Raw genomic sequence first — 24497 nt, 5'->3', positions numbered from 1 at the left:
GAAGGCACGACTCCATATTGAACTCAGATGGAGCCAAGTGTCCTCAGACTCTCTGGTGGAGGGTGAAAACACCCTATCTGGAGAGATTGTTTTTCACAGTATGCTGAAAACTAATTACAAGCATCTTTACAGAAGTGACTAGAAGTGATGGCCCAAGCAGCTCTGATAAGGGTGGACACACAAAATGGTATATTGAATTATGTGGCTTATCAGTGCCATTGGTTTACATAGGGATGCACTTGATAATCCTCAAAGAAATGATCTAAAACTCTTGTTTGTTGTCGTTTTAATTGCTGCTAAGGTATTTTTTTCATGCAGCTACACACACACACACACACACACACACACGCGCCATATGTTAGGACAGCTGAGCATGTTTTGTGCAGTAGGCCTTTACAAAAATGTTTCTCTTATCTATGTTTTGTGTGAACATAAGCCAGTGTACAGTAGTGAAAGAGTAAGGCCAAATGAGGCATCTTATTGTATAAGATTTGATACTGGCACGTCAAACTCTTTCCTCCCTGGTTCTCAGTTTGGACTTCCATGATACATTTCACACCCATTGAATGGTACGCGTCTATAAATAAGCTATGTGTCAAATGAACTAAAGTTGTTCAAGTAACTCCTAGGCCTTAATGCTGTCATCACTGTGGCCTGTTGGTTAGTAGAAGCACAACAGAGAGCATGAACTCTCATATCCAGCATGTTAAATATCTGACTGGCCCATGGTAACCATGGTAAATACTTTGGATGGAACTCAGAAATGGGTGTCCAAAAAATCCTAGGAATTTGAATCATTGCAGCTTTTCATTTCAGATTTCTGGAATACCAGTTATACACAACAACTTTTATTTCTGCTGAGGATAGTAATTAAAATGAAAAAAAAGAATTTTTATTGGTAAAATAGGAGTAACCGAGCTGTCGTCTGTTCTTGGAGTGCCTTCTTTATTTGGGTTAACTGATTATTTTTCATTATGAGTTAAGTGACTTTTCAAGATTCTCCTAATTGGACCCAGTGGGATTTTGAACAAAAACCCTTGATGTTCCCATCTCGTTCCCATCCTCCCATAATTGTAACAGTATTATTGTAATCTGTGCAGATAATGTTGTATTTTTAACGACATTCCAGTGTTTGATTGTAGCGCGAGACCAGTTTCATTACAAGATTGGATTTCCTTTTTTTTTTCCTGCTCTCCACTGTCATCTTTGATACTCATCATCACATGAGAAATGGTCCTTTCTAAACCCTCTAATTATATTTCCAGCTTTAGATTTGTAATTCATCATCACACTGATGCATGATCTGCATGCCATCTAAACAAAAGTCGGTGAATTGTTCACGAGCACCAATGCTTTTTTACATTATTTATAATTTAATAAACCATGATTGGCCTAAGCATACCAACAACAATAACTGATGGGGTATTTCAAGTTGGCTTTCAATACTTTTGTTATACTGTATTATTTATTCATGGAGGTCTGTGCATAATGTAGCTAAACTTGTTATCTACAGAATTTCACCGTTTTATCAATGATTAATTGGAAGCAACGTTGATTTGACCCTACAGTGAATTTTTTCTCAGAGTGTCAATCATTCACCAGAGTACACACAGACACTGGGCACAATGAACCACTGTTTCTGCTCCAACATTCTGTTTATCGTTCTGCCAAAGTACAAAAGTCAAAACAGTACAAGAAGCATTTTTTGTTGTTAAGTTAGTGCTAATAAAGATCATACTGTAAAATGGGGTCCAAGCTGTAAGCAAAGCCTTTAGGGCATATAGTTGAGTTACAGTTAACTTTGAAATACTTATAACCTGTTCAATAACTATTTTATTTCATAAATTATATTTGAAATTCCCTTAAATTAAACCAAGACTTCTATAAAACTACATCTGCTACAGTAGCACTACAGTAGCACATGTTCACTTAGAGACACATTCTTTAATGACCATGTAAAGTTACAACTTCAATAACTTAATAAACACATATGGGAATATCAAGATTTCATTGCAGGATCAAGGACATTTTTCTGATCCTTTTTAGCTTTTTTTTTCTTGTGTCTAGTCAGTCTTGTATTCAAACAGTTCCAGGCAGCGTCAGCTATACCTCACTCATCACATTCCCGCCCTCGCATTGACTTTCACATGATTACTGGCAGTTTATTGCAACAACCTCGGTGATGCGCAGGGCTGAAACTACACCCAATCAATGGTCGAGAGCTGCAGAGGAATATGATTGCACAGATGAATACTGTATGATTTGGAAAACCAGTGAAAGATATTCAACATTATTGTCTAAAACTGGTAAAAGTTCTAAGCATGCAATTTGAAATGAAGTATGTTCATGTAAAATATTAAAGAAGGCAGTTTTATTATTGTCTTATACCATTTAGGTATTTACTTGTTTTATTTTTCTTTGAAAAGAATTGTTATCAAAACTATTAAATTAAGCAAGCAATTGCAAAAATGCAGAATTGTATGATTTTAATTGTATGACTGTGAACACAGATTATTAACATTAACCAAAATACCCAATGCTGTTACTCTTACAGTAGATAGAAAACCCTGCAGCCCTTCACTGCATATTTCAATACAACGATCAATATAACAACCCCCCAACCTTCTTATACAATGTGAAGCAAGTATGGCTAATGGATGGATAGATGGAAAAACCAAGACTCTGAAGGCAAATACGTAACACACGGCACAAAGTATGTACAACTGACAGCATTCTGCATAGTTTTCAGTGCAAAATACCTTTACCAAAAAACAGCAAAACAAACTAACAAAAAGCGATAGCAGAGCAGTGTGCGCACACTGACGCCACCTACTTGTTCTTTTTCTCATTCATGTTCAGGGGGAATACCAAGTATTCAGATCCCAGGCCTGTCTAGATCCTGTACAGTGACAAGTACACATCATTATTTTTGAGCTTCATTGTTCATGTCTTTCTGCAGACAGCTCCTAGAGTTTTGAACTTTGGTCCGAGCGTGTTCAGGAAGTCGAGGTTATCGTTGTCGCCAAAGTCGCTGCAGCATCCCACAGAGCCAGCTGCAGAGCCCGCCCCCTCAAAACCGTAGGAGTGGATGAGGTCATCTGCGTACCGTCCGTCCTCTGTTCCAAAATAGGCCAGCTTCTGCATGACAGAGTGGAAGGGAGAAGGAAGCGTGTTGTTACTCAATGTGGACTAAGCCTGAGCGATAGGAGGGGAGATGCTACACAATGTGATAATAACACAAAGCTGCTCAGGATATGACTGGAAGTCCGACATTACACAGAGAAACAATTTCTCTCACCAAGACCTGGAGAAATAATAAAGTTTACGGAAGATACTATTATGGCTTAGAGATCAAGATTATATTACACGTGAGAGTTATCTAAGCTCTTACAGATAACCAAGTAGTTATTAAATCTTAGAGAATGAAAGATGTACACATCTGGACACATTTAATTCTGCCACTTTCTCCCACGTTTGTGCTTCTTTCCACTCTTAGACACCCCAATTTTTTTTTACGATAAAACATTACCTGGTTTATATAGCGGCCATTTGTTTGCCAGTTCTGAAGAAAGGTTGCGTCCTGGGTGAGGTATCTGTTGTCAATGTTTATACCGTTACCCACACCAAACTGTCCAGACTGAGTACCAAATTGGTTATCATACTGGCCAGAATAGTACTCTTGCGTATCGGATGTGACAACACCGGATGCCCCATACATCCCATTCCCATGTATGCTTTGGCCTCCAATTGTGCTGAAGCTCTTGTTCCCAGTCCATCCTGCATTCACCCCCTTAACTGAGCCCTTCACTACTTGGTCAATCCCAGTAGTGGGAATAGTGATGAGGCTGGAATCCTGTAGAGAATAACAATTAAATAAATTAGACAAAAGAGAAGAAAAAATAGTATGAGTATGAGCCCAGGCAATGCTTTAATTATTATGTTCTTACCACTTCGTCCCCTGGGGACTCGGTGTTTGATTTGAGCAGGATTCCACCACTGTCTCCTACATCTTCAAATTCTATTTTCTCTCTCTTTGTCACACAGAAAAATGCAAGCAGTAAGCCTGCAATAAGAAAAGAGAAGAAGTGCGTTTAAAAATGAATGCACAAGGAGTGCATTTTATAACAAACAGTGCTTCACGTATGGTAGGTATCACAAGAGTGAGCATAATGGCATAATTTACATGCTTAAGCACACAAATTTTGCTTATTATCTACACAGTGTAGCCTACACAATTCTGCTGGCAATAGTATAGCAGTGGGGGACTCACCGAGCAGTAGGAGGAGGAGCAGAGGCAACAGCATAGCCAGTAAAGCCAGTGGCCCTAATGACACAGAGTGGTCCTTGTCCAAGCAGGCTCCATTCCTGCACTGGCAGATCCTCACTTTTGTCGTCTGTGTTTTACCAAAGCCCTGCAGATCTGTAATATCTATGGGAACCTGGTATATCCCTGTAGGGAGCTCTTGGATGTGCCGCAACATAACTGCTGTGCCTGAGGAGGAAACACGTGTACAAAATTATAAAGAGTCTTCCAGTTTCTCCAAGAAATAGCAACACAACACTGTGCAGAACACAGAAAATAAAGTTATTTTTCAGGAAGGATCAAAGTAAGTGTTCACTATGATGTTTTAAAAAAAAAAAATACTTTACCCAAAGATGTAATTTTTGTATCAAAATATTCACCCACTATAACAAACAAAAACTCGAACACAGCATACAAATTGGTTTCAATTACAAAGAGAATAAAAATGACTTCTACACCCACTTAAACATCAGCAAACAATGTCAAAACAGTCAGTATGCAAAATCTTATTTAATGCATTGCCAATACAGAAAAATCTGTCTAAAGAATCAGGATGTATACTCTGTATGTCCCAAACACATACTAGAGCACAACTTATAAATTGGAAGGTAAATGGTATTGTCTATATCATATCTTATCATACATATATTGTATCAGCACATAGGTCACCTAATGAGAAATTACCATACAAAAGATATGTTTGCAGCACTTTAGAAACAGTCAACATTACATAGTTTGTCCACCAGAGAGCACAAGTTTGTAAAATGTCCCACTCAGTACATATTAAGGTCCCAATTAAATAAAAGAAATGTAATCAAAAAATGTTTATGCTTTGCATTTATGTTACAAATATATTGTCTAATATATCGTTATCAGATTTTTAAAACTCTTAATATCTTTCTAGTGCTGGAAAGTAACTACTTACATTTCCAGAAGTACTGTACTTGGGTATTTTCATTGTCTGCTAATTTATTTGTCTACTTTACTATATTTAAAAGGCAGTTTTTGTAGTTTTTACTCTTTTATATCTATACTTTTATTTGACAGCTAACATAAAATAAGCTCTTAAATTATTATATAAAGTAAATTACCTGCATCAATGATAATGATCCAGTAGCGTAATATATATAATGCACGGCTCATTCTGCTGCATGACATGTATTTTTACTTTTGAAACTATAAGTTGATACTTCTGTAATTTTACATACGTGTGGTTTTGAATGCAGGACTTTAACTTGTAATTGTGTATTTTTACAGTGTGCTCTTGCTACCTACTTAAATGACCTGAAGTTCTCATCCACCACATACTGGTATCAGCCTCAAAAACATAATTATCAGTCAAGCTTTATGCCTGACTCTGGCTCGTTCCCTGGCCATTGTGTTAGTGGTTAGTTAGTGTTTTGGAGATCCTAAACATAATGCTGTGCGTAGTTTGCACATTTCTTTTACAGATGTTTCAATAATGTTTTGTTAATATCTTGAGTATATTTTAGTATTTTGTTTGAAAGACATTCTTTATAAGATGTAGATCAAATAAAGGTACAACCACCTACCATTAACTTTTGTTAAGGACCATTTGCCATCATGATCGTGTGGCAGACTAAAGCTGAAGGGGTCAGAAAAGGGTCTCTGGTCTTTGTCTTCAGCCACAACCAGCACTGAGCCGAGCTCTCCTTCCTTCTCACACAACACCATGTCGGGGGTGGGGAGCACTGGCACATTGTCGTTGACATCCTCCACCACAATGATGACTGTTCCTGTTCCTGTTTTGGAACCTGAAATACATTGGAATTACATTAGAAGTGATACAAGATAATAAAAAAAGGCATGTCGACACTTGAGAAAAAAAAAAAAAACTTGACAGACCAAGTTGGTCGCATTGTGCCATCACTTGGGTGTAAATTATGACAACATTTTAAATTCTAACAAGCATCTGGGATGTAAGCCCAATTTTCACCATCACATCAGAGAATTGTGAGTCATCAGAAATGACTTGTCACATCACATCGTAATAACAGGTGTTCCCACGTGAGACAAAGTCAGGACATGCGGTTTGTTCAGACAGACGCTGCTGAGGGTGGAGCTGTTGTTCCTGATTACTTTCTAACAATACCATCAAAAGGCATGAAGTGGTGATGTCTCTGTTAATTTGGCATGCATACTTCACGCTTTCCCATACCACAGTTCTTGGTGACAGTTTGATGTATATTTGCCAAACCCAACGGAAACACAGTGAGCTTATAAAACCAGTAATAGATGTGAGTCAGGAATTAGTCAACAGCGCAGGGTTGAGGCCTCTTCATCAATCAATCAGGTTCAGCAGTATGGAAGTACGGGAGATGTACTTGAGCTTATGCTATTATCTGAGGAATAAAAGTATGTTTCTTTTTCTGTCATAATGGAGTCCATGGCTTATAGAAGTCATTAAAAGGAAATGTTTAGCCTTTACAAGCAACTTACTAGCATCAACAGCCTTCATGGTGATGTTGTAAATTCCATTTTGGACAAATGGTGACTCTCTGTCAATTGTGTTTGCCACTGTCAGCTCTCCATTATTTCTGTCGACATTGATCCAGGAGGCTGGGTCTGTGAGCCTGTAATACCTGAGAGAGGGTGGAAAAAGTACTTGTGTATTTTTCAGAAGTGAATGTCTGCCCTCCAGTGTTTAAGAGAAGTAACATATACTGTACTTGAGTTAGGATCTTGAGATTTAGTTGCAATTGTGTCTGTTATCAGCCATATTGTAACACAGGAAAGCTAATTGTTTTAAAACCAATATGAAGTAAGAATGCTTACCTGATGCCGTTGCTGCTCTTGGTCTCAGGATCCGTAGCTATGTAACTTCCTATCAGTGTGCCGTTTGGTGTGTTCTCTTTGACAGTGAAGCGGATGGTAGGAGCTGAGAATGCTGGACCCTCATCTTCATTGAGGACATTGACATCCACAGGGATGGACCTCAATCGGTCCGTGGTACCACTCAGCTCAGCTTGATTACGTGCCATAATCTCAAGCTTTATATTTTGGTTCTGCTCATAATCTAAGGGCTGGAAAAACAGGGATGGACTCTCTATATCATATGTTTTCATATTGTTTTGACAGGGACAGTGCATATGAATAAAGATTTCTGTAAATATGCCAGATTTAACCAAAAGGCTAGTTTTCATCTGCAATCCCTAGTCAAATGTTACAATAGGCTCCCTAAAAAGCAGATAAACAAAACTATATATTGAATTATAAATAAAAATAATATGAAATCTCACTCACCTTTGAAACGTACAGAAGCCCCTCGTTGGTTTTGGGGTCAGTATCTATTCTGAAATTTCCATTTTCATTTCCTTTAGTAATGACAAATTTCGAAATCCAGTTTGGTGTGTTTATTAAATCCTTATCTTCAACAGGAATTCGGAGGATGAGTTTTTCACTTTCATTTTCTTTGACATCAACTGCATACTACAGGAAACAAGTTGTTACTTATTCAATCAGATAACCAATGTTTTAATAAAACCAGTTTAAAACACACTGGTAAAGACTTAATATAACATGCACCTATTGGGTTTCATTTTACAGTCACAAAACATTAAGACATCATTTCAAGATGTGCAATCTTTTTGTAAGTGATCACTAGTCACTTACGGATGTTTTTGTGAAAGTGGGCACGTTGTCGTTGATATCTCCCACAGTAATGGTTGCTGTTCCTGTGGTTGAAAAGCCATTTACTGCACCGTCCATATCTTTGATTACTACTGTCACCATATGCTTGTCTTTTGCCTAAAAAAATAAATGTGACAAAATGATACCAGAAAAAGGTAAATAACATGTTGCGTGTTGATGAGGCAAGAGACCAAGATTTTATAATTGTCGTATTTCAGAGTAAATCACAATATAATGGTGCTGGTGTTCACCTCTCTGTCCAGGGTGTTAGTTGCTGTGGTGATGACACCCGTTTCTGAGTTGATGGCAAACAGGTCTAACCCGGTTGTGAGAAAATACTTGATCTTGGTGTGGAGGCTTCCTGCTAGGTCTCTGTCTGTAGCATTCACCTTCCCCACCACTGTCCCTATGGTGTAAAACATAATCATCGAGTTTATCAGCCACACTGAAAGTCAAAAACTGAGGATTACTGGAGTGTATTATATGTTCATCTGTTTTACCTGCGACGCTTTGCTCTGGCACAGTGAATTGTAGTTGGTCTACGAATGTTGGAGCGTTGTCATTCACATCATCTACAACTACTTTGACGTCCAAAGGTAAGTCTGTCTCCATATTTGTGATTTTGTCGAAAACTCTGGTTGTTAACTGTGATGAAACAAAGTCAATTTTACAAGTTTAACTCACACAAAAATACCCCAAAAAAGTGTGAGCATATCATATGGTTTCGTTTATTTTCAATGTCAGATTACTCATTTAAAGTGTGATGTACTGCGATGTCAAATATTAATGATTTCACTTAAGGGTCGAATCAACTTAATAAACATTCTGGTTTCACACTATAGCCCGAAACTGTTAATATAATTTATTAACAGTATAAATTGTTTTTAAGGCAAAAATACCAAACATGACTGTACCTAGTTCCAACCTTGGGCCTTAGGAAATTGTGACAGTCATTCTTTTCTGTTAATGGCATTTTATAGACCTAGCAATTGATGAGATTAATAAGGGATAAGGGAAATAATCATTAGTCGCTGGCCTGTTTCACACTCACTATAAACGATGGAAACTCTTCACGATCAATTGGCCCGTTCACCATCAACATCCCAGTTTCAGGGTTCAGACTGAACAATCCCACTGGATTCTGATTGACACCAGGTCCAGTGATGGTGTAGTACACTTTGTGCTTGGCTTCCGAGTCCGATACAATCTATAACAGAAACCAAAAGAAAATCACAATCTGGTGCTTGTATAAAAACATCAAAGGAATTAATCACTGCATAAAGTCAGCGGAAAGCAGGGGTGATTCTAGGATCAGACCTTTAGGGGGGCTCAGCCCCTAATGAGAATGTGACATGGATACAGTGCATGCAAAAGTGTTAACCCCCCCTGCTAAATCAGTAATTCCATTAACCGATCTGAGCTAGCTACTGAACAACAATGTCAATGTTTTTTGACACTAATAACACTATGATGGAACTAAACCTGACACTTTTATAAGTCACAGTAATAACGACCAATTTGACACAATGTTCTAACATTCAGCAATTTTAGTTGTTTACGTTTCAATTTGGGTTCTAATCTGCGCCATGAAATTACCAACTTCTTCTCTGGGGACTATATATATATATATAATTTTAGAGGGGCTGAGATGAAATGGTGTTCCATGGTGGAAAGTAAAGTTATCTAAGGTGTATTTGGGTGTGTGAATAACATAATCTGTGAGAAAAGTGAGGCAAGTGAGGCAAGTGCAGTAACAGGAAAGTGAAGAGAATGTGTGGATTTGTATTGCAAATGCTGTGCTAAAGATTTAAAGGCCATTTAGTGTAAACCTAATACACTACAAGGTTGTAATTTACCTATATTTTCAAGATTAAGATTACCTTTTCAATGTTTCTTGGAAAAGGTCCTATACCATTCTCTAAAATGTTGAAGGGTGGAGGACTCCAACGTCTCTTGGAGCGCTTCAGGAAGCCTGTGGGCTGTGACATGCAAACAGGTCAGGAATGTTAAAAAAAACTAAACAAAAAAAGGTACTTCTGCCATGTTTAACCTGCTGTAAACGGTTACAAGCATGCATAGTTGTACCTTTTTTTCCCGTATTGCACTGTGGACAAGGTGAACTACCATCTCACTTTCCAGTCCACTGTTGTCCTGAGCCCACACAGAAAATGTCCGCCCTCCTGGTGCCACTGATACAGGCGTTACAGCTACTATTGCTCTATTACTCGTTATTGTAAAACGTCGGTCCTCCAAAGTTAAGTGCATTGATTCGGTGTCGCAGTCGGCAACTTCAACTGAAAACCAAGAGAGGGAAAGTGGAAAGATAAAAGGCGGCTACAAAACAAAAGACGATTCAACCTGGGATGGAGAAAACTGTTCGATAAATAATTAACGAACAAATAATAAGTGCAGTAGGATACCTGTTGTGATTGTGTATCCAGCCGGAATTGTGTCTGGAACAATTATGTACAGAGACTTCGGGATAAAACACGACTCCACACGGGACAACATCTGAAGTAAAAAGTCGATCTTAAAGTGAGTTTCGAAAAGGCTTATCGAAAAATAAAATAAAAAAGAATGGAAAGTTTTACTTTAATAGCAATTGCATGATATCAATAGGCTACTTCTCTTTAGTATTGACAGAAGTTAGAAGCTTAACACGATGCTCTAACGTTACATTTGTATAGGTAAATACTTTTGTATCAGAGGATATCAAACACAAATGGAAGCACTTACCATCACCAGGCAAATGTTGAAAATTAAAACGTTAGCCATTTTTGAAAACTTCATGGACTTTGTCCGTATGGAGGAAGCTCCACCGACAGTAAATCGTCCAACAGTTGATGGATTTGTGTTGGCGTCAGACGAAGAAACTTGTCAATTCCTGCACTTGTGTTCTGAATAAAGGACAGCCAGCCTTCACTGTGAGCCTGAGCCGCGGTATCTATCTGTCGCTACTGGCCGTGAGTCAACACAGGCACACCTTGGCAGCCACACCCAGACTCTCCCTATAAGCTCCGCAGGCGAAAGCACCTTTGGGCTGTGCTCAGTGTTGCGTTGCTATTGTAACATACTGAACACGTCAACTCATAAAGTTTGCATTTATACATTTTTTTTCTGCCAGCAGGGGGAAATATTGCTTAAATATTCTGCCAGCTAAAGTTATTCTGTCATACATTGTAGCCTACAATGTTAAGACATCAAAACCAAGCTAAATACTATAATTTCCCATGGAATTGTATTATTGTTGTACTATATGATATACAAATGTTTATAAAAGCACTTGCATGTATATTATATTGATTTCTATAAATCTTGTGCAGGTGCTTTAAGTTATGCAAGCCACAGAGGAACAGTAAGTGTCCATGTTTTAGAATTGTCTGGCATTATCCTTGGTACAATTACTTGTTTGTTTGTCTGCATGTTTTTCTGGTCTGAGAAACCTGTCCCAGGTCAACACACAGATAGTGACCCCTGCATGCCCCTCCTCTCTCCTCTGCAGCTCCACTGAAGCATTCTGGTAAGAGGAACAGAATTGCTTTTCTCACTTAACGCCACAGGAATGTGTGTTGAATGAAGCCTGCTGTGGGGGAGGCTCTGCTCCCACAGCGACTGCTCACTATCTCTATAAACTGCTGATAAAAAGTGAGAGTGGACAAAGCCACCAACACTGGGCCTGTGTCCTTTAAACCATGTCCCAGTCCCCGATCTACTGTAATGGGGTAGGCCTGGTTTAAAAGTACATAGGGAAGTCAGACCACATGGGGCTGCAGGAACAGGAAAAGTGAGAAAAATGTCAGGAAGACTTGCGCTGCTGTGAGTCATGGGCGTGGACATAATGAAAGAGTCTTAACAGAAAATACAAAACAGACTCAGCAAAAATATGGCACTCCAACACTAAAATGAAAGTTACTTATCATTGTATTCAGGCTTCAGTGTGTCTATATAGTACACAGAATAAGTATGTTTGAACAGAAACTCATTGTGTTTCTGCCTATTCTATTGGTGACAGATGTCTGACCTCTCCCTCCCACACTGTCCACTCATTGTGATAGACTGTGGTCAAAAATTTACAGATCCTGTAAATAACCAAAGCATTACCTAATGACTTCTCTAATGAATAGTACAGTTTGAAGGAAGCTAACGAATCATTTATCAGGACGACTCATTTTAGACCTTCAACAACTCGCAGGGTGTGTGTGTTCTTTTTGAACACATTGTTCAGTACTGTTATTATTTTCCCAGGTATCACACTAGGTGTGTCACTATGATGTTGTGAAAGCTAGATGGAGCAAACCACCTGCATGATTACAAAGTGTTGTTTGTGCTGCCAGGACATAAATGCCAGAAGGCTCGTAGCATATTTGAAAGTTTAAAAAGCTAAGACAGTTGTTCTTGTTTATGAATGTGTCATATGCCTGAGGTAAAAAAAAAGTGTCGCGCCTAATGCAACTACTCCACCCTTCTCTCCACTCCTGCTGTGTGAGTGCCAGCGAAAGGCAGGGTGGAGCATTCATGTCATATGCAATGCTTATTAGTACCAGTATTTGTGTTTCGAGAGAACGATGTGACTAATAGCTGTCCGATTATTAGTGTGTCATTTGCAATACTTGTCAGATTAAATTGCATTAATTGTTTTTGTAATCAAATGTCACAAAATAAATGCTTGCCAGTTACCATTTAAGTTACCAGTGTTTTACAGCCAGGCACACTTATCTTATATCCTATCTTAACAGTCTACTTCGACAGCCCTGCAGTACTATCTAAATGAAGGTGGGTTCAAGTTAAGTTAAAAACAAAGAGATGTTGACTTCATGGTACTTTTTCGCTTGTGAATTGTACTGCTATATACTGAGAGGTGTTTCTAATATTACCCAGGTCTTTAAAAATGGAGTGGATAAGATATTTAGAAAAACCTCTTAGTAGGCCTATGAAACAATACAATTTGACATCATTAAATAAAGTTAAATCAGCACCTCTCTAACAGAGTTTCAACAAAAGCTGAACTTTATAACCTTCACGAAGGTAGGATTTAATGCAGAGCTGTAATATTAGACCACAGTTTTATGTAGGCTTATCTGAAAAAAATGTCAACTGAGTGCATCTAAACCAGAATTGATTGATTGATTGATTGATTGATTGAGCTGGATGGTCTACTACATTATATTTTAATTCAGCTGTCAAGAAAATGTGCCATGTGTCTACTGAAAGATCTTATAGCATACTATTTTAATATGGACTAAAACATTGCATGATTGCAGCTAATTCCTTAGATAATATCCTTACTAATGTGCCGAACCTATACCTGAGCATATACAGTCACTGCTCTGTCAAAATACATACAAACCAATAAGATGGTGCTATTTCAGCAGTGTTGTTAGAATTTCTGAGTTTCTCAGGACTTTGAAATGTTGCATTCTCCAAAAGCGGTTTGGTCACTCAAACTGGACAGACAAGACACAGCCAGCTCTTGGGGCATGACTCTCTCTCTCTCTGCGTTTTCAGGATGTACTAAGCCCAATGTAAAGTTATTAATCAACATTTTCTGTTGGTCTTTTAACATTTCAGTTATCTCAATCAAATCTGTGTTAAATTAATAACTTTGAGACCGTGATAAAGAAAGTTGCTAGCTTCAATCTGACACAGCACAAGTAGTTCTTTATCTGAGGTGCAAATCATGCAGGATTTGTCTTGCTTCATATGGGAGTGTTGTTTCCACCCAATCACCTTTGTGCTCATATTTCTGTTAGACGCTGATTGAGAAAGTCAATGACGAATACAATACTGCTCTCTCATTGTGAGTAAAATATGTAATGCACAGGTTGCAGAATTCCAGTGAACTGTGAGCTTCACTGTCAGACTAATACGTCATAACGCCTGTAGAAACTAATGGCCTAATCAGGCAAGATAAAAATTGGTACTGTATTTCGTCTCCCACACACACCTTTGACCATGGGGAGTAAAACTTTCATGTTTCCTGGCAACACAAACTCACCAACTCAACAACTACGTTCACACACACACACAGAGTCCATTGTGCAGCTGAATGTTTAGTTTAGAGTGCTGCACTCTTTGGGAATTTCACAGTCACAGGGGAAGTTTCACAGATGAGTGAGGAAGTTGGTCTGAAAGGGCAATACTTTTTTTATTATTAAAATCATATCATCACAAAATCACAAATAAAAAGATGTAATCCCGTACTGCAAGATCAAAAAGTCAACTTATTTTAAGCCTTGTTTTTATCCACACAAAACAAACATTCCGAATGATAATTCAAAATGTCTGTCAGGTTTTGGACACATTTTGTTGCCAATACTGGAGTGATTTTTTTTTCTCCTGCATTGTCAAAGACAATAGGCTGCACACATTACAGCTATGCACACAGTGGACATAACCACCCCCTTTCTCCGCCTGTTATCAGTAGCTGGTGAGCAATCATACAGAGAGAGGGACCGCCTATCGCTGTAAAAGTTCTTCCTCCACTCCGAAGGGTCAAAGTCTGTACGAAACCAACGACCACAGTCAAAGCTAGATTTGACGCGATTTCACCTCAAGAGGAGGATTAATAAAGTTTACATTTTCCAAGCCTGATGGCTCCACTGCTGAAATGCAGCCTTTTTATTCTGCTGGCGTGCCTCCTAACGGTAAGTAAACGATCCCCATTGTTAGATGTTCTCTGTCTTGTGTAGAATATCGGAGTTGTAAACAGGTGTGGCTCTCCTCTGGTGAGGGATTAAAGTCATCGGATTTGTTCGTCTGTACGCGTAGTTAAAGTCAAGACGTCGGGTAGCTATGCTAAAGCTAAAGATTGGAAAGAAAAAATAAATGCGCAGTCTACATGGACACAAACTTTGTGCTGTAAGGTTTCTTTATGTATTATGTTATTTTCAGCAAAGCAGCTTTCCATCATTATTTCCCATAGGCTACTAGATGAGGGGGGAACTTTTCAAGTCTTGATCAAGTCATAATCACATATCGATTATCCGTGATACATATGTCCCGTCAAATTAGAGGAGTTGTGGAGCTTTGGGACAATTAAATATGTATATTGTACTATGAATGATATTAATAGTTTTTAATTATGTTTTGTGTCCAAAGTTAAAGTTGGCATTCTGTACATTTGTTTAACAGGCCATTTTACTGACATTAAAATAGTCAATTTGCTGTAGGCTGTAGGTTATTTTTAAAGATCATTGAGATCCCCAATGTGCCTAACCTATCATGATGAAAATGAATAGGATAATGGGTAAACTTATGCCATATGTGTAGGCCGATTTATCAGGAGCAACAGTAATATGCGATACGATTTTGTATAGTTACACATTAGTAATGATCACGTTTTTTCTCCCTCTTTGTTTACCTGCAGTTTGTTCCTGTGGGGGCAGAAGGAAAAGGCTTTCACAGACAGAAAAGAGAATGGATCATAGCTCCCAGACAGCTTGAGGAGAACAACGATTACAGAGGCTTGCCTTATATCGCTAGAGTGTGTATACTTTTATTTATTTATTTCTAAAGCATTTTATTAAAACTGAATATCCTAATTATTTTTTAGATTTATTTAAAACATGTTTTCACTGTCATGCAGACATTGAATGTCGGCACAACAACATTCCATTTCTTGCAATAGTTACACTAATTGCATTGATTGTATTTCCCGCCTCACTGGTTTTATCCCCAGGCAACTTTTATTCGCTTAAGGTCTTTAGTTTACAGAGTGTGTAAGAACAGCTCCATGACACTGGCAAACTTCTGTGTTCATAATGAGTCAGTTCAGACACTGCTGGCTGTTCTCATCAGAGCAAAAACTGGCTACATGCCATATTTCAGTTAAGTACATATCATCAGTGGTGGAAGAAGTATTCAAAACATCTGCGTAATTAAAAGTAGCAATATCACAGTATAAAAATACTCCATTACAAGTAAAAGTCCTGCATCCAGAATAAGTAAGTACTCATAATGCAGAGTGGCTACTGTCAGTGTTATAGTATTTCTATTAGTTTTTATCATTATTTTTGATGTATTGAAACGTAAGTGGTACTTTAATGTTGTAGTTGGTCTAGGTGGAGCTAATTTCAACTATTTCACGTACTTGTGGGAGTTGAATCCTTAACAATGGATCATATTTTATAAACTGATCATATGTTTTGTATGTAAACATCTTCATTTTAAAAGTAACTAACTATAGCTCTTAAATAGATGTAGGCCTAGTGAAGTGAAAGTTGCAATGTTTCCCTCTGAAATGTAGTATAGAATATAGTAAAATGGTAAAGTACAAGTACCTCAAAGTGAGTACTTAAGCAAATGCACTTAGTGTTATACCTCCACCACTGCATATTATGCCACATGCTTGCATTCACATGATCTGAATGCAGGTAGCATTCATTTGAAATTATGACTGATAGAATACAGTTGTGTGAAAAAATGAAATACATTATTTTATAATAAAATTGACAGTAAATAATCTGTACACTTTTCCTTGTAATTGATTGAATTAATTGTAATTGTAAGGTCTTACCAGATCAGGTGGATTCATTTTGTGTTTGTGTTTTAATTTTTCAGATTCGCTCTGATAAGGAGAACTACACCACAATATGGTATTATCTATCGGGGCCTGGTGTTGACCAGCCCCCTGTTGGTAGATTTGTTATTGACCGTAACACTGGCTTTGTGAAAGTCACAGCCATTCTAGACCGAGAGGAGATTCCCTACTATCATGTAAGTTAACTTAAACATCCTGTGTGTAAAATCTAAAGCATTTAAAGTCATTCCCTCAAGTTGTACATTGAGGAAATGGTAACATATTTCTGATATCTCTTTCTGTAGTTACGAGGCTTGGCAAAATACACTGATGGGACCCTTGCTGAAAAGGATATTGACCTTAATATTACTGTTTTGGATTTAAATGACAACCCACCGATCATTAAAGTACAGCAAGTTGGATATGTCAATGAATCAAGTGCAGCAGGTATTTTAAGTGTATTTGTGAGGGCAATTATAGTTGTACCTGCACTCATTGAACTGATGTATTATTTAATTCCCTCTGGTGATTCCTAGGTACTGTTGTGATGAAAGTGATAGCAACTGATGCTGATCAAGAGAACACACTCAACTCCAAGATTTGCTACAGAATTGTGGGGCAGAGTAGCACAGCTGGGATGTTCTCCATCAACTCTGAAACTGGAGAGGTCATTGTTCGACAGAGCACTCTAGATAGAGAGGTGAGGCACTGACCTGAAAATCTTCTCTTGTCGTCCAGCACAACCAATTATATTCATTGGAAGAGCTTTCAACTTGTAACACTGTATCGGATCAGTATCACATAGTGATGATGAGACCAATTCTAATCATTACACTATGAAAACATATTCTATTTTCCACCTGTTGAATCACTCTCAATGAGAAAGTAGCATTTTGTGCATTTTTTTTTAGCAATTTTAACCAAATATTGAGACAGAATCATACTAATGTTAGTCAACAAGTTTTACTGGAAACTAAAAACTAGAATGTATTAATCAGTGCATTGTATATCTGGTCTTTTTTTTTAGACACAGGATACATATAAGTTGACTATACAAGCATCAGATATGGAAGGAAAAGCGGGAGGACTTTCAGGAACCGGAGAAATTGTGATCAAAATTCTGGACATAAATGACAATATTCCAACCATGGAAAAAGAATCGGTATGTGTGACACAGTTACCAAAACCAACACTTTTTGTATTGTTTTTTTTAAATTGGCTTTTATAATAATGTTGTTCAAAAGTAACTTTTTTGTGTGCATTTTATTTTGCAGTATGAAGGGAGTGTGCAGGAGAACACTATCAATGTGGAAGTGATGAGGATCAAAGCCGTTGACATGGATCTGATTTGCACTGAAAACTGGCTGGCTGTGTATGAAATCGTTTCAGGGAATGAGGCAGGCTATTTCAGTATCACTACTGATAATCGGACCAATGAGGGAATTATCATGATTCACAAGGTAAAAGAGTGTAGTTTCATTTTGATGGACCGAAATTGTCAACAGTGTGGTTCCATGAGCAGAGTAAACATTACTACAAAAGCTAAGGCTAACTGCATTTCCTGTGTATTATCCTTGAATCTGCAGGCCTTGGACTATGAGGAACTAAAGACGCTCAACTTGGAAGTGGCTCTTTCTAACAAAGCAGCATACAATTTTGGCAGTGGGATCACAACTGGGACTATAATCCCAAAAACCTACCCCGTCAAAATCAATGTGATCAATCAGAAGGAAGGCCCCCGATTCCAACCAAGTGTCAAAGTGGTGACTATCTCTGAGGACCAGTCTTCCATCTTCATCAACAAAGTTATCACTACCTACTCTGCTATTGACAGTGACACGCTACAAACAGCCACCAACGTAAGGTACGGCCACATAGTGAAAGATCACTAAAGTCACTAAACAGCAACATGTAGAGATATCTTTCTTTGCGTCTCTGATTTGATGTATTTTACATGAATAGCTTTTTTTTTTGTCCTCACATATATGGATTTTCATATTTATAGGTATGCTAAATTCAAAGATGAGGGCAACTGGTTGATTGTTGATGAAAAGACGGCAGAGATCAAGCTGAATAAGCTTCCTGACAGAGAGTCCAAGTTATTGATCAATGGAACATATTATGCTGAAATTATATGCATCTCCAATGGTGAGTTCTGTAAAACAAATCATTCTCCAATGGGCTGATATGGTGCACAACAGGTTTAATAATAATCATTCTTTTGATTGGCTTTCAGATGATACCTCAAAAACTGCCACAGGGACCATAGCCATTCAGGTGGAGGACTTTAATGACCACTGTCCGAAACTGACCACTACAATCCAGACCATGTGCCTCGAGGATAATGTGATCTATGCCACAGCCGTAGACGAAGACAAGTTCCCCAATTCTGCACCATTTGAATTCACTGTGATTCAGGGGAGCAGCAAGGGGGGGTGGACAGTGGAGTATCTTAATGGTAAGGTTACAATTAGGGCTTGGCAATTTTCCAGCAAATTTGCGTTACATGGGCATTCGGTCTTAGTGCTCTTCAAGGTTTACATTAAAGAGGCTTTTTTAAGACAAATTTAGTGTTCAGCTCTAGTTTTTAACTCCAAAACATTAGATTTGGAAGCAGATTGTGGTCATTACAATGTATATATTTAATTGGCTTCAGATGGTACACATTTCTGTGATTAATATAAACATGTAATGTTGCTGCAAATACACTTAGCCAGGGGAGTTTTGCACATAGAATAATTGCAAAACTAATTGGAAATCACTTAACTTTTTTACTGAATTCCACGTAGGTGTTCTAGTTTCAGGGAAATACTATTGTGCATCTTTAATCACCGGCATGGATTACTTTTTTTTAGCCTTATCTCTGCTTTTCCTGCCAAAACAAGTAATTGTCTGTAGTGAAAAAGGTCCATCTTGGTTTTGTCGCTTCTGTATAAAGAAAGGAAGCACTGTCATATATTACAAGACACAAACAAACAAACTTCTTTATAACTCCCACAGCACATTTTAAAACGTGGTTCTCGTCTTTCTTTAGAAACCACAGCCATTCTGCGAGACCATGCCAACTTGTGGCCAGGCACGTACAAAGTGGCAGTGGATATCAAAGACCAGCAGGGAAAGTCATGTGCTGATGTTCAGATGATAGACGTAATTGTGTGTAGTTGCCATGACGTCACTAAAACCTGTATGCCGCGCACTGCAAAGACTGTGGATTTTGGAGCTAAAGGTGTCCTACTTCTGCTCCTGGGACTGCTGCTTCTCCTGTGTGAGTAAGAGTATTCCTTATTTCCTTCTCTTCCTGGTTGGCTGTTTTGATACGAATCATTAACTTTCCTCTACATGGTTGCCTAACCTGACATGTTGCAGCGTGCCTGGAGAAATTTACAAAAGAAAAATGGGTGGATCACTGGAATTTTTTGAAAGAGGCAGATCATGACTATCATGCATTACACAAATCATGCATTACGCATCATGTTGTCTACCCATGAGTATTATCCCTCTGTTGAATGAAAGTAATATACTGATTGATCGGTGGACTTTATTTTAACTTGACCAGTATATACTTTTCATAAGACTTTCTCTTGACATAGTGTGAAATGTGTATTTTCAGTGCTGCCCCTTCTGCTGCTGTTCTGCCTGTGTGGAGGTGCAGCAGCTATTGGAGATTTCAAGGCCATTCCATATGATACAAAGCAACAGCTCATCTCATATCACACTGAGGGACAGGGAGAAGACAAGGTATATTGATTAGCATACAATACTTATATACAATAATTAGATATATTTAGTTTTAAAATGTGTCAACCAAATGTGCCCAAAATGCTGCATCGCTGATGGGATCTCACATTTTCCCCACAGGAAGTTCCTCTTCTACTTGTCCCAGTGGAAGTTGATGGTGGCACAATGAATGCCAAGAAAATCAACACCTATGAGGGAAAGGGGTACCTTGGAGAACTGAATGAATTTGGAGCTGCAGCAGGGGGAGACGCAGCCTTCGGCAGGGGCCTAAAGACTTTAACCATGACAGCCGAGGACATGCGCCAGTACAACCAATATAACCATTCCGGTTGGCAGGGGGGGTTGGACTACAGTGATGCTGGGATGATGACAGGACAAGAAAATAATTTCTCCCAATACAGAGCTGGGGCCTTTGATGGGATGGCTCTATCTGATCAGTACCTGGAGGAGTATTATTCAAGTGTGAGTACATAAAACACCACATACAAAATCCAAGTTTAATGGTTTTTAACAAAAGCCTAAGATTGTGAATTTTAAGTTTGTAACAACAATATATTCTTATTTTTTTGCAGAAAGCCAACCATGCTGCACACCAATCCCAGCAAAAGGACGCTCTGCTGGTCTATGACTATGAGGGTAAGGAGTCCCTGGCAGGTTCTATAGGCTGCTGCAGCCTTCTTGAGAATGATAATGACCTTGCGTTCCTCAATGATCTCGGGCCTAAATTCAAAACCCTGGCTGAGATTTGTCAGGGGTCGACCTTGGTAACAGAGTCTGTGGATGCAAAGCTTTCTGTCTCTCCACCCAGACCAGTGTCTCCTGTCCAGCCCTCCACCCACATATATGTCCATACTCACACAGAAAAAATCAGGGACAGGGACCACGCCAACATCAATGCCCTCAACACCTCCAATGTAGCGTCTGGATCCTCCACCATTGTGCATGAGGAGAGAATCACTGAGAGAGCCCAGGGTTTAGCAACCGTTCCTACCGTACATGTCCAAGACAAGAGTGGGATTTCCAGTCAGACGCTGCTCATACAGCAGCCCACGATGTACTACGCTGCCACACCCATGTATGTAGTCGAGTCTAAGCCCCAAATGGTGCTTGTGTCAGGGGGCACCCAGCAGGCAATGAGTCAAGTAGGCCAAGTTGGGCTAAGTCAGGGGCTGGTGCAGGTTGGTGGCCTGCAAAGTGGTCAGGGGCTAATGCAGGTTGGTGGCCTGCAAAGTGGTCAGGGGCTAATTCAGGTTGGTGGCCTGCAAAGTGGTCAGGGGATGGTGCAGGTCGGTGGCCTGCAAGGTTCTCATGGTGTGGTCCTTGTAGATAGGCAAGTAGGAATGGGTGGAGTGACAGGGCAGGTAGCACAAGGCCATTCACAAGGAACCCACTCCAGGTCTAGACAGGTGTTAGTTGTGGAGAACGGGTCCTCACAGGGAGAGCAAGGTGCACACTTAGCACAGGGCTTTGTTCAGACAGGACATAGGTCTGCAGAACAGGGTTTGGAGGTAAGAGGTCAAGGTTTGAATGTTCAAACTGAGAGTTTTTCACTGGCTTCACGCGGTTCTACGGGATCAAATGAGGACTTTACTGTGACAGCCACACCCAAATTGAAAGGAAGCCAGAGAGTGGTTGTTCAACGTAAGAAGGTCTCTGTCACTGAGAGGAATATTGAATCTAGTACAAGGGCGTAAAGCAGCCCTTGTACTAGTCACACTAGTTTAGATATATACTGAAATATATTTCAGTATATTAAAATATACTACAGTATGTAAATACATACAGTACATGGCCATACAGTTAGATATTGTGATAAATTGTGGTAAACTGGTAAAAAGCATACTTTAGTCTGCTTAACCAAAAGGACAATACTGTTAGTTCTCATCTAGTGATAACACTACTGCTCAGTGTAACACATGGCACTGACTACATGACTATCATGGCCATAAAAAGCATTGCATTTACATACTTAGCTAAATGTAATTCCCCTCTTTCTCTAGTCCCAAGAATGCCCATTTAAGCACCAAATTACTTAAAACCATTATATTTATTTCAGGTAGAAAACTGCATGGCTTCAGTGCAGGAACAGCCAAAGTAAATAAGTAAAACAGAACTTAACAGTACAAACAAAAAGGTTACCCGCCCCTACATGTCCGATTACAGCTATATGCAGGTGTCAGCTAGGCGCTCCAAAAGGCTCACAAGGTTATTATAATGAATGCAAAATCGTAGCACCTGACAAATAATCATGTCACTGGTATGGTAATAAAAAAATAAACTCCTATATTTTCTTTTTTTTTTTTAGATTATTTTTTGTGGCATTTTAGGCCTTTATTTCCACAGGACAGATGAAGACATGAAAGGGGAGAGAGGGGGGGGGGAATGACATGCAGCAAAGGGCCGCAGGTTGGAGTCGAACCCGTGGCGTCGAGGAGTAAACCTCTATATGTGTGTGCCTTCTCTACGAACTGAGCTAACCCGGCCACATAAACTCCTATATTTACGCTATGATCACTATGTGCTGTGGGGCAGATACAATCTTACTTATTGCTCTTCTAGATTAGAACAACACAGCATAGAGCTCTTCAGTCACTTGCCTGTAAAAATTACTCTAATTATACCGTAAATGGTTAGTCTCGAGAAGCACAATTATTTTGAGAGTGACTAAAGTCTAGGTAGAACAAAGTTTCTGTAGTTACTATAATGTTGCATGTATCCATATAGGCTTGGGACAGTGCTCTCGGTACTATATTGTCATAGTGTGGTGTGATGTAAAGATGCTTTGGTTGCATTTTGGAATATTTTAGCTTCCGCCATGCCATAAGCCGTTCTGCTGACCTTTTAGATTGCTGAGTTATACTGGAACATAGATAAATGCTGTTTGTAATGTACAACTGATGAAAGCACCCTCTGCAGAAGAACCAAAGTGTTGAATGTGAATGATATAGTGCACCAAGAAGGGAGTAGACCGTTTCTTATCAGTAGACAATAAAGTCATCAGACTATAAGCCAAAGACGAGAATACTGCACAAATTCTCAATTCTGTTGTTGCATTCTTTTTTATTATTTCTACAAAATATGTGTGGGTTTCTAAGTTATGCTTTTACAATAAGCCAAGTATAAACTCCAAAAGATCTAAGTGCCAAATCTGTAAAATGTTGAATGTGTTGGCCCTATTTTTTCTAATTTATATTGTGCCATAATTATGTAAGCGATAATGTAGAGCGAGGCGGTCATTATTGCGAATTAGAACCCAAACAGGATGATGCAAGTGAGTGAGCTAACCATGGAGCTACCTAAAGCTCTGTTTGCACTGTTGCCATTAGGGCTGTTAGCAATCCTTGTTTCCTCCACCCTCTCGCTCCCTCTGTGATCCACTGATCAGCAGTATGAGCTCCGTATGAGCACAAATATTGATTTCAAACCGATTTTATTGATTTAATTTAATGATTTAATGGTCTATGATCAGAACTCTGTCCATGGCAACCTTGGGCCGACCGTAGAAAGCCATGATTGACCAATCAGAATCAGTATTCAACAAGACCGTGGGATAAAGGCTTTTACTGTGTTGTTTTTATTGTGTGTTTCTCTGTGTGTGTGTGTGTGTGTGTGTGTTTGTCTAGTGGTAACATAATTTGGGTATGTGGATCGGTCTTATTATATATCCATGATGTGGAAAGGCAAAGTAATCAAGAATGAGCTTGCAAAGCTACTGAAAACATTTGGTGCAATGATGCGGTTTTTGCTATTGATTATGTATTTTCATCTGTAGTTTATAATGTGCTGTATGAATATAGCATATACTGTAAGTTTTTTAAGCATATAAGTTTTGCATCTCCTGTCGTAATAAAATTGAATAGAAAAAAAAGCTGTTGTATTGACCCTTATTTCCTTGTTTCAAATATGTGTTGTAACAAGTGCATGGGAAGGGCAAAGGCATACAGTACATGTTTGGATGATTCAATAGTTTATTTGTTTAAAGAGACAATTTTTTTACTCACGCAGTGTTTTGGTCATCAAGCTTTTTAACAGGAAGGGCCTCATTAAAATAAACTGTTTGCACTGCTAATCAGGTGTAAACAAATACAGTACGCTTTCTAAGAGGGTTTGATACATTGATACAGTATAGTGTTTTGAAATACTAGATTTAAAATAGTTTATAATGTCTATATTGCCATGTTGCAGTCAACTTTTCTACTAAAACCTCAGCAAATTCTGTAAAGGCAGCATTTATTTATCAAGAGTACTCCTGTAAATAGACTTTGATGAGTAAAAGCAGTGGAGTTG

At 38.7% G+C, this 24497-nt stretch overlaps 2 protein-coding genes across 7 annotated transcripts; one reads left to right on the top strand and one right to left on the bottom strand.

Moving 5' to 3' along the window:
- Nucleotides 1–1924: 1924 nt before the first annotated feature.
- On the bottom strand, nucleotides 1925–11031 carry dsc2l (desmocollin 2 like). 3 transcript variants are annotated; one of them, XM_036004826.1, is made up of 16 exons: nucleotides 10691–11031; nucleotides 10375–10465; nucleotides 10040–10248; nucleotides 9835–9933; nucleotides 9006–9161; nucleotides 8455–8599; nucleotides 8206–8360; nucleotides 7937–8071; nucleotides 7568–7753; nucleotides 7100–7347; nucleotides 6764–6906; nucleotides 5857–6078; nucleotides 4271–4492; nucleotides 3948–4063; nucleotides 3530–3853; nucleotides 1925–3135 (listed from the first exon to the last, which is right to left on the bottom strand). In XM_036004826.1, the coding sequence occupies exons 1-16, from the start codon at nucleotides 10742–10744 to the stop codon at nucleotides 2944–2946; spliced, it is 2697 nt and encodes an 898-aa protein (XP_035860719.1). In that variant the 5' UTR covers nucleotides 10745–11031; the 3' UTR covers nucleotides 1925–2943. The 3 variants fall into 3 exon arrangements, with proteins under 3 accessions (XP_035860719.1, XP_031150059.1, XP_031150058.1); XM_031294199.2 differs by having other exon boundaries at nucleotides 1925–3138; nucleotides 10040–10242; XM_031294198.2 differs by having other exon boundaries at nucleotides 1925–3138; nucleotides 10691–11030.
- A 3305-nt stretch (nucleotides 11032–14336) lies between these two features.
- Nucleotides 14337–22494, top strand: LOC116046050 (desmoglein-2-like). 4 transcript variants are annotated; one of them, XM_031294189.2, is made up of 15 exons: nucleotides 14337–14598; nucleotides 15321–15437; nucleotides 16514–16669; nucleotides 16778–16919; nucleotides 17009–17172; nucleotides 17500–17634; nucleotides 17747–17932; nucleotides 18059–18336; nucleotides 18478–18620; nucleotides 18709–18930; nucleotides 19507–19737; nucleotides 20083–20210; nucleotides 20331–20672; nucleotides 20783–21388; nucleotides 21461–22494. In XM_031294189.2, the coding sequence occupies exons 1-15, from the start codon at nucleotides 14545–14547 to the stop codon at nucleotides 21902–21904; spliced, it is 3348 nt and encodes a 1115-aa protein (XP_031150049.1). In that variant the 5' UTR covers nucleotides 14337–14544; the 3' UTR covers nucleotides 21905–22494. The 4 variants fall into 4 exon arrangements, with proteins under 4 accessions (XP_031150049.1, XP_031150047.1, XP_031150048.1 ...); XM_031294187.2 differs by having other exon boundaries at nucleotides 21425–22494; XM_031294188.2 differs by having other exon boundaries at nucleotides 20783–21424.
- Nucleotides 22495–24497: the final 2003 nt, after the last annotated feature.

Source organism: Sander lucioperca, chromosome 9 (genome assembly GCF_008315115.2).
Source record: "Sander lucioperca isolate FBNREF2018 chromosome 9, SLUC_FBN_1.2, whole genome shotgun sequence".
Taxonomy (NCBI): Eukaryota; Metazoa; Chordata; class Actinopteri; order Perciformes; family Percidae; genus Sander; species Sander lucioperca.
The sequence above is the reverse complement of the archived record's forward strand: the minus strand, read 5'-3'. Positions and strand labels throughout refer to the sequence as shown.